Consider the following 13,404-nt stretch of genomic DNA (forward strand, 5'->3'; position numbering starts at 1 on the left):
TGAATTGTGCTTTCACTGGTTTAAGATGACTGTGGGGCCAACAGACAGCATAATATTTATTGGCTCATCTCCTGGACTGTGGAGCCAGGTTGCCTGTGTGGCCTTGGGCAGCTGACTCAACCTCTCTGTGCCTCAGTTTTCTTACCTATAAAAGAGGATTCCAGCTCTGTAGGGTGGTTGTGAGGCTTACATGAATTAATACATGTAAAGTGCTTAGAACAGTATCCAACTGTTTCAAAATGTAGATATTATCATTATCCAAGTATGGTGAGGCCAACAGACCAGGAGACAGCTGCTACTGAAGACAGTTTGTTACTCACAGTTTCTGAGAGGAGAGGGCACATTACGCCATGGGGTGGGGCACGTAGGGAAGTGTGGGGATCAGTCAGGAGCCTGAATGAGGGGAAGTGTGGGTAAGAGCCCATACTGTGGTTTCTGCCAGAAGGAGCAGGAGAGAGAGGGTACGCAGGCTTGGCGTTGGCTAATTTGAATAATGTCAGCGGGCTCTGTGGCATAGGACAGTCCTGAGTTACACGGCCCCTGTCCCTGGGCTGATTCAGGCAGGGGAGTAGTGGTCCAGGTGTCAGAGCCCGACGCAGGTAAGGGGGCTCCGGACTCTAAGTGAATGGTTGACTATCACTTGGAACTGGCTGGCCTTAGAGGGGCAGGCTCCCCAGGTCAGTAAGGCCCCAAATGTCAGGTATCAGAATGAAAAGACATGCTTAATGCACACCCACACACTAAATATGTTTAGTTCTACGTTCTAATTTAAACTGAGACCATTGGCCTGGAGCCCCAGGAGCCCCGTGGATCAGAGGAGGGAGCACAGGCCGTGGGGAAGCGTTCCCCGCCAAGCTGTCAGTGGCTCCTCCCTGAGGCCTGGCCTCCTCGTCTGTGGGGTTGGGACACCAGCCCTCCTTCAGGACTGCCTGGGGGACTCAGTGAGGTGGCAGGTCCAAAGCCCAGCCCCGTGCCCAGCCACCAGGAGCATCTCAGCACACGAGAGTCACTAAATTGTGGTGTCCATTTTAGGAAAAACTCCAGGGGCCCTTACACATTCCAGCCCTAGGGCCTCCCCTCTGGGAGTCTGTTATGAGAAAAAAGGAAGATGTGTTCAATCTCAGGAACAGATAAAAGATCATAGCCCACAATGCAGGGACCAGTTGGGCACCTGATGGGGGCCCGAGGATGAAGGAGCTGGCAGGGACAAGGTGAGGGGTTTCCAGAGATGCTTACCGGTTGTGCCTCCCTCTCTCTCCTCCCTCGGCCTCTTTAGTCTGTCCCTTCCAAAGAACTCCCTTGGGATGAAGGGCTTAGGGTAGGATTCCCCAGTGTATGGGGTTGGAAAGTGAGACCTCTGTATCCCCGCCACAAGGGCCTGAAACACCTTCAGAGCAGATGAACCAAAGTCCCCCTCTTGGGCCCAGCTACCTTGAGGGGGCCGCTCAGGAGTCAAGCGAGGCAGATCTGAGAGGTGACTCAGATTGGGGGTGCCGGGCCCCATCTGCATGACCTCAGACAGCCACACATGCCCAGGCCTCATGCGCTGGCACCCCCCTTTCCTCCTGGGTGTGAGTGAGGGTGCAGGGAGATAGAGAGGAGGGCTGTCCCCTCCTGCATCTCTGGGCTCGCTGGGAGAGGCCACCAGTGTCATCTCTCTTTGTCCCCTCCCCAGCAGCTGTGTGGGGCCCTCAGGACTCACTCAGGCAGCCCTCTGAGGTGGAAGGTGTCCCAGCAGTGTCCCTTCCTCCCTCATGGGGATCTTCCCCGCCTGTCTCCACAGCATCCTGTTTGCGGACATCGAGGGCTTCACCAGTCTGGCGTCCCAGTGCACTGCCCAGGAGCTGGTCATGACCCTCAACGAGCTCTTTGCCCGCTTTGACAAGCTGGCTGCGGTGAGTTGCCCTGCCCATGGTCCTGGGGCCCCCGTGCGCCCGAGCCTGGTCTGGAAAGGTGGCCTGGTCTGGGCTGCCTGAGGTAGGGTGCTGTGATCAAGGACTTGCTGACCCCTAGGCACAAGCACGTTGCTGCCGTGTGCCCTGCTGGGCTGAGCTCACTGTTGGGAACTGGTGAGCAGGGGCCCTGCGGGCTGTGGCTTTGTGTCCTCACACCCATGTCGGCCCCGGTCGTACTCTCAGAGATGCTTCCATAGTGTCACTGGTCACAAGGCAGCAAGCCCTCCATCAGTGGATGGGGGTGGTGAGGCTTACTGGTAACACTGCCCAGACCCCCGAATTTGTAGACTTTGTATTTAGGGGAGCAAATTTGGTGCCACAGAGTCACTTTCCTGATGAGGTTGGTCAGAGTGATAAGAGAATAAGTCTGGATCCCAACTGGCTTGCAGACAGCTCTGGGTCACCCCCAGGGCTCTGGAAAGAGGACTATTCCACGTTGGGACATATGTGGCCCCCAGTGCATGGAGCAGTGAAGGACACATTCGTTCATTAGTCCCTGTTTACACTCTGGCGTCCTTTCCCAGCCTTTGTGGCTTTGAGTGACACTCTGAGCCTTTGCAGAGTCCTATGTCAGGGACCACTTTCTGCTGTGTTCTCCATCCCCTGGGCCGTCACAGAATACCAGACCAGATCATGGATGAGAGGCTGGTGCTGGTCAGAGGCAGTTCCAGGGCCTCTGAAGGCATGGATAATGGGCCTCACGCCTCACTGATTTTGTCACTGAACGTGGGCCAGGTGAACGGGGATGTGCTTGGCCCTTGGGCATTATCAGATGAGAGTCCAGGCCTCACAAACACTCGGGTCCCAGTGTCCCAGCTTCATGAAATAACTTCTGGGAGCTAGACTCAGGCAGCTCAGAGTTGGTGATTAATGACAGTGCATCTCAATCCCAATTATCCCAGGGTGACCCTGCAGCAAGCAGGCACTTCAGCTCTGTGGGTGTCTTGCTGGTTTAGCAGACTCTCTTGGATAAAAATCTCAGACAGGCTGAGGGTCAGGCGAGCTTTGGTTCAATCTCATTTCTGCTTCAGTCTTTTCATAAAAGAAGAATCGGAAAACTATTCGTAGAACCTTAGGCCAAGAGTTGGAGCGTGCTCGGGGCTGGGAGTCTCAGCTTAGGGCCTACATCACCCTGATGAGTCTTCCGTGTTTGCTGCCACAATGGACCAAGTGCATTCTTCCTGGGCCTCAGCAATGGCCATAAAAGTGAGTTCCTGAGCCGGGGGAGGCTAGAATGCTTCTCCAAGGCTGCTCAGCCTGTCCTCCGTGCCCCACAGCACCCGATAAGCCTGTCCTGGGGCCGGGGCCATACCTCGTGCCTGCGCTGGGTCTGTGCTTGCTGCCCTAAAAGGCAAGTTATTCCAGGCATGGGGTGAATCTGTTTGCTTCCTGTTCCTTTCTCTCCCACTTCTCTTTCCTACTATTTTTAATTTTTAAAATTAATTTGCTTTCCAGGAGAATCACTGTTTACGTATTAAGATCCTGGGAGATTGTTATTACTGCGTCTCGGGGCTGCCTGAAGCAAGGGCTGACCACGCCCACTGCTGCGTGGAGATGGGCATGGACATGATTGAGGCCATCTCGTAAGTGGCCGTCTCTAGGGGGCCTGCCCATCTGCAGGGACACTGTCCATCTCCGGGGGGTTGCCCATCTGCAGGAGGACTGTCCCATGGCCCGAGTAACTGATGTTGAACAGATTGGGGCAGGGAAACAGTGGGGGAAAGCCACTTCCCAAGGACCCCGGCCACAGTGGAGGGTTGATTTGCACCCCCAGGCTTTGAGCCTTCTCTTGGGCTCTTCTGCCCACAGCATCCCTAGAAGCTCTGCACAGAAGGACATGTCCTGCAGGAAGGGAGGGCTTTTCAGACTCCAGGGCAGCAAGAAGTGTGGAGCCAGCTCTCCAGGAGAGGAGGACTGGCTGGCAGTTGGGCTGTGCTTTGTGCCACAGGGGGCCTTGCCCTCCAGTCCCTCATGCCTTCTCACAACCACCCAGACAGGGGTAGAACCTACTGGCCCCATTGCTTCCCAGATGAGAAGAGCTGGGCTCACAGGGGCTAAACAGCTCCCCAGGATAATAGTGCTAGGCAGGCAGATGCAAACACAGGTGTTCTCGTTTAAGAAAATCCATCCTTCCTGGGAGCTACAGTAAATAGGATCTTTGGCCAATTCTTGGTCATTGCTGACCACAGAAGGAGCCCCTCCTCCAGAAGAAGCCCCTCCTCCAGAAGAAGGTCTTTAAACAACATGGACAGTCCAAGCTTACATGTCAACCAAAGGATTAGGTCAAAGATTGCATCCTGGATCAGTAACTTTGAGCTTCGGAAGGAGCCTGGGTAGGGCAAAGGAAGAGCCACAGAGGTCAGAGGTCCTAGTAGCCAGCCCACGTCCGTCCTGTTTGGCTCAGTCCCTTTTGGCAATGTTTGCCGAGTGCCCCTGTGCCCGATCTAGACAGTGAGTCCGTCGCCTGGAAGCACAGAGTCAGTTGAGGGGGAGAGGCCATGCCTCCTGTTGCTCTGATACTAGGCATGACCAGGAGACACCATCAGGCATGAGAGGGAAACTGTGGTGGAAGGGCCCAAGAGGGGGCAGTTGATTCCATTGGGAGGACAGAGAGAGGCTTCCTGAAGGAGGTGACCTTGGAGTTAAGCCCAAAAGGCAGAATGAGATATATCAAACTAAGCAAGTGGCCAGAGGCCTTGTGGACGGAAGACACAGCTCCAGCAAGGGCTGACCCCAGGACAAGAGAGACGATGGATAACGTGGGTGGGTGTCAGCCTCTCCCTGGTGGGCTGGCAGAGAGCTGGGGCCCACATGGTGTTCCTGGCCACCAGGCCAAGTCAGCCTGCCAGCCCCACAGCTGGCTGAGTGGGCCCATCCCCAGAGTGTCAGGGAGGGTCCAGGTCCCTAAAAGTACACACTGTACCTTCCCCCGGGAGCACTTGTTCCCTCTTCCACAGACCCAGAGCTCTTTAGCTTCCATGCCACTGCCCTTCCTACTGGCGGCCCACCCATCTACTGGGGACCCCCGAGTATGTGTGTGGTGCATGTGGCAGGGACTGGAGCTGTCTTCTAGCATGTGGAGCACCCTTGGTCCCCTGCTCCTGCCCAGTTCCCCTTCTTCCCTGAGCAGGACATGTGTCCTCTCTTTCTCCATTATCCTGCTAACGCTGAAGAAGCAGCAGTGTGGATAAATTCGAGAATTGTATGAATGGGGTTTGGAGTGGATATAATTTTCCTATTATCTTGAGTCGGCACTAACATGCATTTGTGTCTTCAGAACACAACTTAATTGTTAACCGATCGTCTCAGGTGCCCTAGTTAAGGGGGAAGCAGTGGGGCCTGGGTTTTAGTGTGAGGCACTGCGCCACCTTGTGGGCAAGCTGGGAAACAAAGCCTCTCATGGCTCACAGCACAGGAGCACCAGGGCCCATCCCCTCCCTTCCGGCTGAACAGTCTAGGACTCAGGATTTGGGCTGGCCCAGAGAGAAATGACTCTTTGACCCCTGCACCTTCTCACGCACCCCGACCCCCTGCCTTCCAGCCACCCCCACTTTCTGCGCCTGGCCCTGACCCCCACCCGGCCTCACCCCTGCTCCGTCCCCAGGCTGGTCCGGGAGGTGACGGGTGTGAACGTGAACATGCGCGTGGGGATCCACAGCGGGCGAGTGCACTGCGGCGTCCTTGGTCTCAGGAAGTGGCAGTTCGACGTCTGGTCCAACGACGTCACGCTGGCCAACCACATGGAGGCTGGAGGCAAGGCAGGGTGAGTGAGTGAGGGTAGGTGGCTGCTGCGGGGAGCAGGGCTCAGGTGGGCAGGACAGGGTAGCCACAGCCTTGGGGTTGGTAGAACTTAAGTAGAGGTGACTATGTAACCAACCCTGACATCAAACATGGCAAGTTATAGGGAGCTTGGTCCCCACCTTCACCCAGTCTTCACCCAGAAGATATTTACACAAAACCTGGTGGCCTGTTGTGAGATGTGGGAGGTAGAGTAGACTTCCAGAGCAGGGAGGAACCATGGATAAATTTGGGGGGTACCCAGGACGTAAGGAGGTGGGACATGAGCTGGCCTGGAAGGCTGGGCAGGATGTGGGCAGGTGAGGAAGGTGGGGCAGGGGGTGCCAGGCTGAGGGATCAGGCTGAGGACAGGCGCAGGGTAGAGGAGAGCACAGTACTTCCAAGGAATGGAAGAAGAGCAGATGGCTTTTTAGGAACCAGTGAGAGAATCAGTGCTTGTACTAGGAAGGACATTCATGCCAGGCTGGGGAATTTGGACACAATCCTGTAGTCAGCAGGAGCCACCTCTGGCTTCTAAGCAGGTTTGCAAAGTTTGTGAGCTGGAGGCCGTGTTCTCCCAGCAGGCTAATGATGTGTTATGTTATTATGATATTAACTTGATGTCGATGTGATATGATGTGGTCGCTGTGGACACGAGCTCGGGAGGGGTCCACCTGAGCCATCTTGATGACGCTGGAGGAATACAGTCCACTGAGGTCAGGATCGAGGATGGCGTTAACGTTTGAGCCAGAGTTTGGGGCCCTGGGATTTGAATGGTGACTGAGTTGGTTGCAGTTTGATTCTGTCTGGGAGCGGGGTTTTGAATTCACATCTGCTGCCCTCCTCTCCCTGCTTCCCTCCCCACCTGTAGACGCATCCACATCACCAAGGCCACACTCAACTACTTGAACGGCGACTACGAAGTGGAGCCAGGCTGTGGGGGCGAGCGCAACGCCTACCTCAAGGAGCACAGCATCGAGACCTTCCTCATCCTGCGCTGCACCCAGAAGCGGGTCCGGGGGCCAAGGGCTGGGGTGGGGGGCTTGGCAAGCCAGGGACGGAGGGGCTTCGTTCTTTTAGAAAGGAACGTTTCTGGGCCTGCTGCTTCCTTCTCTTCTTACTCTTTCCTTGAGTCAAGTCCTGAATTCCTTATGCAGTCCTGGTTCCTGCTTCTTAGAAAGGACGTGAGAGCTACAGAGGCCTTGCAAAGGCTCATGGCAAAGAGGGAATGTTTTCATTTTCTTCTGTTGCAAAAATGCAACAGACCTCAAATCAGTAACAATGCACCAGAAGGCCACGAGAGAAAATGAAGCATCGAGGAGCTCTGTGTGTACCTTGTCCTTTTTTTCCCCCCATTTTTTAAATTGAAATATAGTCAGTTTATAATGTTGTGTCACTTTCTGGTGTACAGCATAATTATTTTCATCTCGTTCCTTGTCTGTTGCCTAAACTAGATGGCTCTCTCTCTCTCTCTACCTGTACTTAAATATCTGTTTCTTGAACCTCTGTCTTTCCCCCTCTTTCACTTTCTAGTCTCTGTCTTCTTCCTTCTTTTGTCTCAGCCTGCACTTGCCAAAATATAAAGCTGAATTATTAGCAGACTTCAGTGTTCTATTTTTAATAGTGTCATGTTCAATATTCTTAATTTTTAAAGCAAATGAGGAGAACCTTTTGTATTTCACCCATTTTTTCTTTCCCCCTAGATTAAAATGCCTTTTACTTATGAATCTTTCAATTGAATTTATCTGTTGGTCATAGCCCTTTGATAGAGAAAAGCATCCCTGTTTCTTTCCTAAGAAGTTAAAGACAAAGTAAGCCATGAGGCAAGCTCAGAGGATGTCTGGAAGACAGCAAAAGTAGACTTTTAAAGGCAGCAGGGCTCTTCCAGGCAGACGTCCACCCTGAGAGGGCCGTCAGAGGGGCACCTCGCCCTCCACAGAAGCACACCCCAGCTCAGGGACCCTGGCTGCGGGGGCCCCTGAGGGGGCTGTTATCATCAGGCCCCAGCGCAGACACCCGGAAGGGGGTGGGGAAGATTTAGGCACTTTGGGGGAAGCTCCTGAGAGGCTTAATTAACTCATTCTTAAACATTTGCTTGTTGTTTGACAGGAGCATAACTGAACTGAAATCCACCCGGGCCCTCCTCCCACACCCTCCTCTCTTGGGTTCACAGAACCTCCAGCCTCACCTTCCTGCCCCTCCCAGGCTGAAGGCTCACCCTCTGCCCTAACTTCTGTGGGTCTTGGTTCTCCTAGCTTGACAAGTGGTTCAGAAAAGATGAAACGGAGACAGAGAGGGACACCACCCGCCCCAGCCCCGGCCCACAGCAGTGCCGGCTAGAGCAGGCCGTGTCCCCTCCCCTCTGCGTCCCTGGCCTGACCGGCTCCCTTCCCAGGCTCAAGGAGGGAGTGAGGGGAAGGCTGCCTCAGGCCTGCCTGGGCCGCTGCAGCCCTCCACCTTGAGCCCGTTTGGGTGGCTGGACAGACAAAGGTTGTGGTTGGCACGTGTGTAGCCAGCTGAGCCCCCGTGAGTATTTTTGTACAACGCGTGACAGCCCTGAACCTCACATTCTAATGAACCAACTTCCTTCTGGTCAGCAGGGCCTGTCCTACTGCGCGCTCTGCTAGAACATGCATATTTTGGAGATTGGAATCTCAGGTTTCCTCTCCTTCCATCACCCCGAGGCATCTCCAGACCCAGGCTCTGCCCATCCCTAAAATTCTCTGCCAGTGACAGACATTCCCTTGCCCCTTTCTTCCTCACAAGACAGGCCTCACCATCCTGTTCTGCTGCTCCCACGTGCACCAGCCAGGGCTGCTGTTGGGGAATTTGGAGGAATTTAGGCTGCTTTCCTGGGAGAGCTTTAGGATCCTGGCAGAACTCTGGGCTGAAGGCTGTGCGGAGAAGAGAGGGGCAGCTGCCTCCACCCCTACCTGGCCAGGCACCTGGGAGGAATGAGAAGCTCGCTGCTCAGGCCCACCTGGCGGGCCCTGCCCACAGGCTGATGTATCTGTATTGCTCTTCCAGAAAGAAGAGAAGGCCATGATTGCCAAGATGAATCGCCAGAGAACCAACTCCATCGGGCACAACCCGCCACACTGGGGGGCTGAGCGCCCCTTCTACAACCACTTGGGTGGCAACCAGGTGTCCAAGGAGATGAAGCGGATGGTGAGTGGCTGGCAGGGCAGCATTTTCTGGGGCTAGAGCCTTCTGAGGGTGTGAGGGATGGTCCAGGCCCCTCGTGTTGCCCAAGGGAATCTGGGGAGCCACAGAAGGAAATGTTGGAAGCAGGCTCACCCCGACTTTGGACCAGGAAACAGAGTGCCTAACTTCCAGCCCCTGGCTTTCTCCGTGGGCCCCCACCATCTCTTGGCATGCCGGATTTGGCTTTGGAACAGAGTGCCGATGCCCTTTCCTCTCTCCCACTTGGCAGAACTTGCTGGTGCAGGCTGGAAGCAGGCTCAACTGGCCAGACTCAGGGTCCAGATAGAGCCTCCACAGGTTTTCTGGCTCTGTCTGGGGAGCCCTAGGGAGTTGGGTGGGCACCAGCTTGTCAGACACCTTCCAGCATCTGCTGCATTTCTCAGGCAGTTGAAACACATCCTTTGGCTCAGTTGCTCAGAAACCATTCCAGTGCTTTTTGGCAAGTACTCAGTGATGGTCTTTTTGCCCTCTGTGCTGAGAAACACCCCCGCTAGTTCCAACCTTCCAGTGGGAACATGCAAGCTGAATGAGCAGAGGCCGTGGTAGGGGTACCACCTCCATCTCAGGGGACCTTGCTTGCCATGGGGGACACACACCCCCAGCCACCCCTGTACACACCAGGGACAGACTAATTCAGGATATGCTGCCTGGGTTCTATCAGTGATAGTAGAAAGACTTCAGAGGGTGTAGAGAAGAGACAGAGGGATGACAAAAAGTCAGGTTGCAGCAGCAGCATTTTCTTTCTTTTTATCTGAGAGCTTGGCTTCTACATCCAAGCACACCCCTCAGCTCAAGGGCAGCTTGGTTCTCAAGTGGAGTTGCCTCTGTGAGGGAGGGATGGGTGAGGGTCCAGGAAGGTATGTGTGTGTGTGTGCCCACTTAGTTCCCACAGAGCCAGGTAGAGGAATGGGGGCCAGGTCGGCACTAGGATCCCCCCATTGGTCTGTGGATCACACTAGGTATAAGTTGCAGCTGCAGAAATTAGAGACACACTCCATGGGAATCCAGCTGAGTCAGCAAACAGAGCCAGGGGTCTGTGGGAGTGGATAGGCTGGACACCAGTCATTCTGTTTCTTGCCAGCCAGCAAGTAGCAGATGACAAAGGTTTAAAGAAGATGCACAGGAAAATAAAGTGAATTGAGTCAAGACCAACATTTTAACTTCAGATGGTAAAGAAGCAACTGGAAGGACTGGACACCAAAGTTATAAGGGACAGAGTGGGAGAGGCCAGCCTTCCCCCAGGGTTTTGAACTTGGATGTCCACAGACCTGATTTGTGCCACCCAGGGCTCCAGGCACCACTCCCCCTCCCTTCAGGCCCCTCCTCAAAGCAAAGAGCAGTTGCTGGACCCTCCCTGTTCTCACCTCAGTTTTTTAATTATCTCCTGGGGTCTCTGTACCCACGTGACCCGGATGGTCAAGAGGTGAGAGAGGGGGTAAGAGGAAAGGTGACTGAGAACAGAATGCAAAGAGGGAGGCTCTCATCCAGGTGGGAGGAAAGAGAGGGACAGGGGAGTGGGAGATGGTGAAGAGTGGGAAAGAAAAAGATGGGGCAGGACAGAGGTGGAGAGGAAGATGGGGCAGGCAGGACAGGTACCTCGTGGTATGTTCTCGACTTAAAATCTTCGGCAAGTTGTTTTTCTTTAGTGATATTTGGTATAAGTGGATTCTAGTTATCTCAGAGTCTCAAAGGAGGCAGTTTGGACTATAAGCACTGGTTTGGCAGACATATTAATCATTGTTAGGACAAGGAGCCTTGGAAGAATTAGCAGAAGGGCCATAATTGGGGAAACAGTCTCGGGGGAGACTGGCGGCAGGAAAGGCTTCTCCATGGTATTAATTGCTTCACCCAGCAGGGAAGGGAAGGGCAAGTGAGCAGAAGAAAAGGGCTGGGGACACCTCTGTAGAGGGAGAGAAGAGGCTCCCCACCCCCTCCTGGCTGGGCAGAGTCACCTGAGAGGCCAGGGATGGGCCAGGATCCACTGGCTTTTGGTGTTAAACTTGCCCAGAAATCTTTGAATAACATACACAGGAAGAGAGCTTCAACCCTGACTTCCACTGAGGATGGGGTGGAGGGCTGGGAATTAGATGAAGCAGCGATTGAGAGCAGTTAGAGAGGCACTAACCTGTCATTTATGTCTTTAAATCTTGTTCCATCTTTTATTCAGCTTTTAAAATGTAGTGAGGAGCTGGGCTGGTTTATGTTTAGGCACCAGTGCCCTAAGGGGTCCCGCTTGCCCCCAGACAGAGCACTCATGCGAGTGACCCCAGCTCCTCGGGACTGTGAGGTGGGTGGGTCCTGCAACCTGGATGGAGGGCTTGGCGATTCCCAGAGGACAAGGAGAAGGGTCTGGCTTTTCCAGGGAAGACCACCACCAGGCAGCCGGGAGGATTTCAGAGCCCACGGCTGGGCGCTCGGATGTGACATTAGGGGCTGCAGAGGCCCCGGGGAGCCCGCAGCTGCGGGAGAACAGACAGCACCTCAGTACGCATGGGCCCCACATCTGTTTCAGAGCCGCACAGCTCCGTCTCGTGGAGACCAACATAAATCCCACTCCCCAGGGGGAGTGAAGAGGCGTGTGTTCATCTGGGGGTTGGGTTTCCCCAGCATTTGCCAACCCCCCTGTCTGCCCAGCAGTGTGCTCCACGCTGAGCCGCAGGGACCAGAGGTCACCCTCTCTCCTTGTCCTGGCAACCTGAAACTGCCTGTCCTGGGGTGCCTTTTCTTCCCCCGCTGCCTCCCAGATCCCACCCCTTCCCATTTTAGGGACCCCTCCCTCCATTCTGCCACAACTGGTCAAACACTGACACATTTCTATCCTTTGTGGACTTTGTAGCTAAATTCTAGACAGGGCTTTGAGTTTGGCAGCCAGTAAGGGCCCTTCCCACCCTCACCCCTGCCCTGGATATATGAACATCAGAACAGCAGTCAAACCGGGGCAGGCAGGTTCCTCACCTCCTGGGTCCCCAGCCAACTCGAGCCTTATAAGCACACATCAGTTCTCAGATACTAGAAAAGCTGTTGCAAACAACCAGAGTTTAATTTTCTTAAACTTGTGAACTCTCAGGAGATTTTATGTGTGCTCAGCGAGGGTCGGGGGTGAGTATACGTGAGCTTGTGTGTGCTTGGGTGTGCACTCGCATGTGGGGTTGATCCGCTTAGCAGTTTGTCTTATTTCCATCTGAGTAAGTGGCAGAGTTGGGAGGGGGCCCGCCAAACCCAGGGCCCAGGAGGAGGGGGAGGGGAGGTTTGGGGAATGACAAGGGATTGGGCGTGGGGACAGGAAGAGCTTAGACCCATGGATTTTGCCAGTGGATAAAGTGAGATCCCAGTGTGCCCCCAGCATCCAGCACAGAGCCTGTCCCAAACCCAGCTGTGTTCTCCAAATAGAGGAAAGTGGGGATGACTGAGTGACAGAGCTCCCCGTGTCCAAGCCCCTGGTGAACTGTGAAGCGAGGATTAGCTGCAGCCACCCACAGCGCCCTCTCCGGGAGCCTCCGTTTTCAGTACCCTCTGTTCTCATACTCCCCTCCTTTTCTCTCTGTCCCTCTCTTTTAGGGTTTTGAAGACCCCAAGGACAAGTGAGTCATATGCCCTCTTCACTCCTGCTCCCTCGGGCTGGGGGATATCTCCATACCTGCCTGGAGCTCGGTTTCCGGCTCCATGGAAAATGAGCCCAGGACGTGCAGTCTTGGCTGAGTGGACAGAGCCCACTGCACCTGAGAGACAAGCAGCCCCGGAGCCCAGGCCCCCGGCAGAGAGGCTGGGCCCCAGTACTGCCCCTGTACAATCTCCACTCCACGCACACACGTGCACACGCACGCACATGCAGCTCCCAGGAAATGCACGCCTTGCATGTTGTTCACCAGCGCCTGGCCTCATCCTGGCACCCTGAGGGACTGTCTTCCTGTCTCTCCACTTCCCAGTCTCAGGGGCTGTCAGAAGTCCCACTTAAGGACTGGGCTTCACTCTGAGAAGTAGGATGTTTAGTTTAGTTCAGCACCCAAAAATCATGAAACCTACTTACCAGAGAGTGCCTGAGCCAGGTGAGCACAACCAGGTGGCTCCCAGTCTTGCGTCCTGATCTCAGCCTTCGACTCAGGATAATGGTACAGCTGGAGAGTGAAGACCAGAGACTGTTACCTGTAGGGGGAAAACAAGCCTTTGATTAAAAATGCAGTATTATTATTATCATCATCGTATAGTAATATATCAGTAGGGCCAGAAAAGCCTCATTGCCAGTGAGGCCCCCGGGCCAGTGGGTCTGAGACTTGGGCAGTTTTCTGCGCATGTATGCAGTTATTAAGAGCAGGCACTTGGGCTCCTGGCTGTCCTGGTGTGCATCCCGGTTTCCTCACCCCTCATGGCTGATCGCTGATGGTTGATCCTGGCAGCTGTGCCAAGCCCTTCTGATGGGCTGAGTGTGTGGGCAGAGCCAGCCCCCCTAGCAGCGCCCCCTGGTGGTCAG

The 13,404-nt window shown here is 54.6% G+C and overlaps 1 protein-coding gene across 1 annotated transcript in view; it reads left to right on the plus strand.

The window, feature by feature from the left end:
• Positions 1-13,404, plus strand: part of ADCY5 (adenylate cyclase 5) — a 141,336-nt gene that overhangs the window by 96,660 nt on the left and 31,272 nt on the right. Inside the window, exons 4-9 of the mRNA XM_010981526.3 lie at positions 1,784-1,895; positions 3,411-3,538; positions 5,560-5,718; positions 6,604-6,745; positions 8,760-8,900; positions 12,495-12,517. Of these exons, the coding sequence (XP_010979828.3) occupies positions 1,784-1,895; positions 3,411-3,538; positions 5,560-5,718; positions 6,604-6,745; positions 8,760-8,900; positions 12,495-12,517 (705 nt within the window). The remainder of the gene's footprint in view (positions 1-1,783; positions 1,896-3,410; positions 3,539-5,559; positions 5,719-6,603; positions 6,746-8,759; positions 8,901-12,494; positions 12,518-13,404) is intronic.

This window comes from Camelus dromedarius, chromosome 2 (assembly GCF_036321535.1).
Source record: "Camelus dromedarius isolate mCamDro1 chromosome 2, mCamDro1.pat, whole genome shotgun sequence".
Taxonomy (NCBI): domain Eukaryota; kingdom Metazoa; phylum Chordata; class Mammalia; order Artiodactyla; family Camelidae; genus Camelus; species Camelus dromedarius.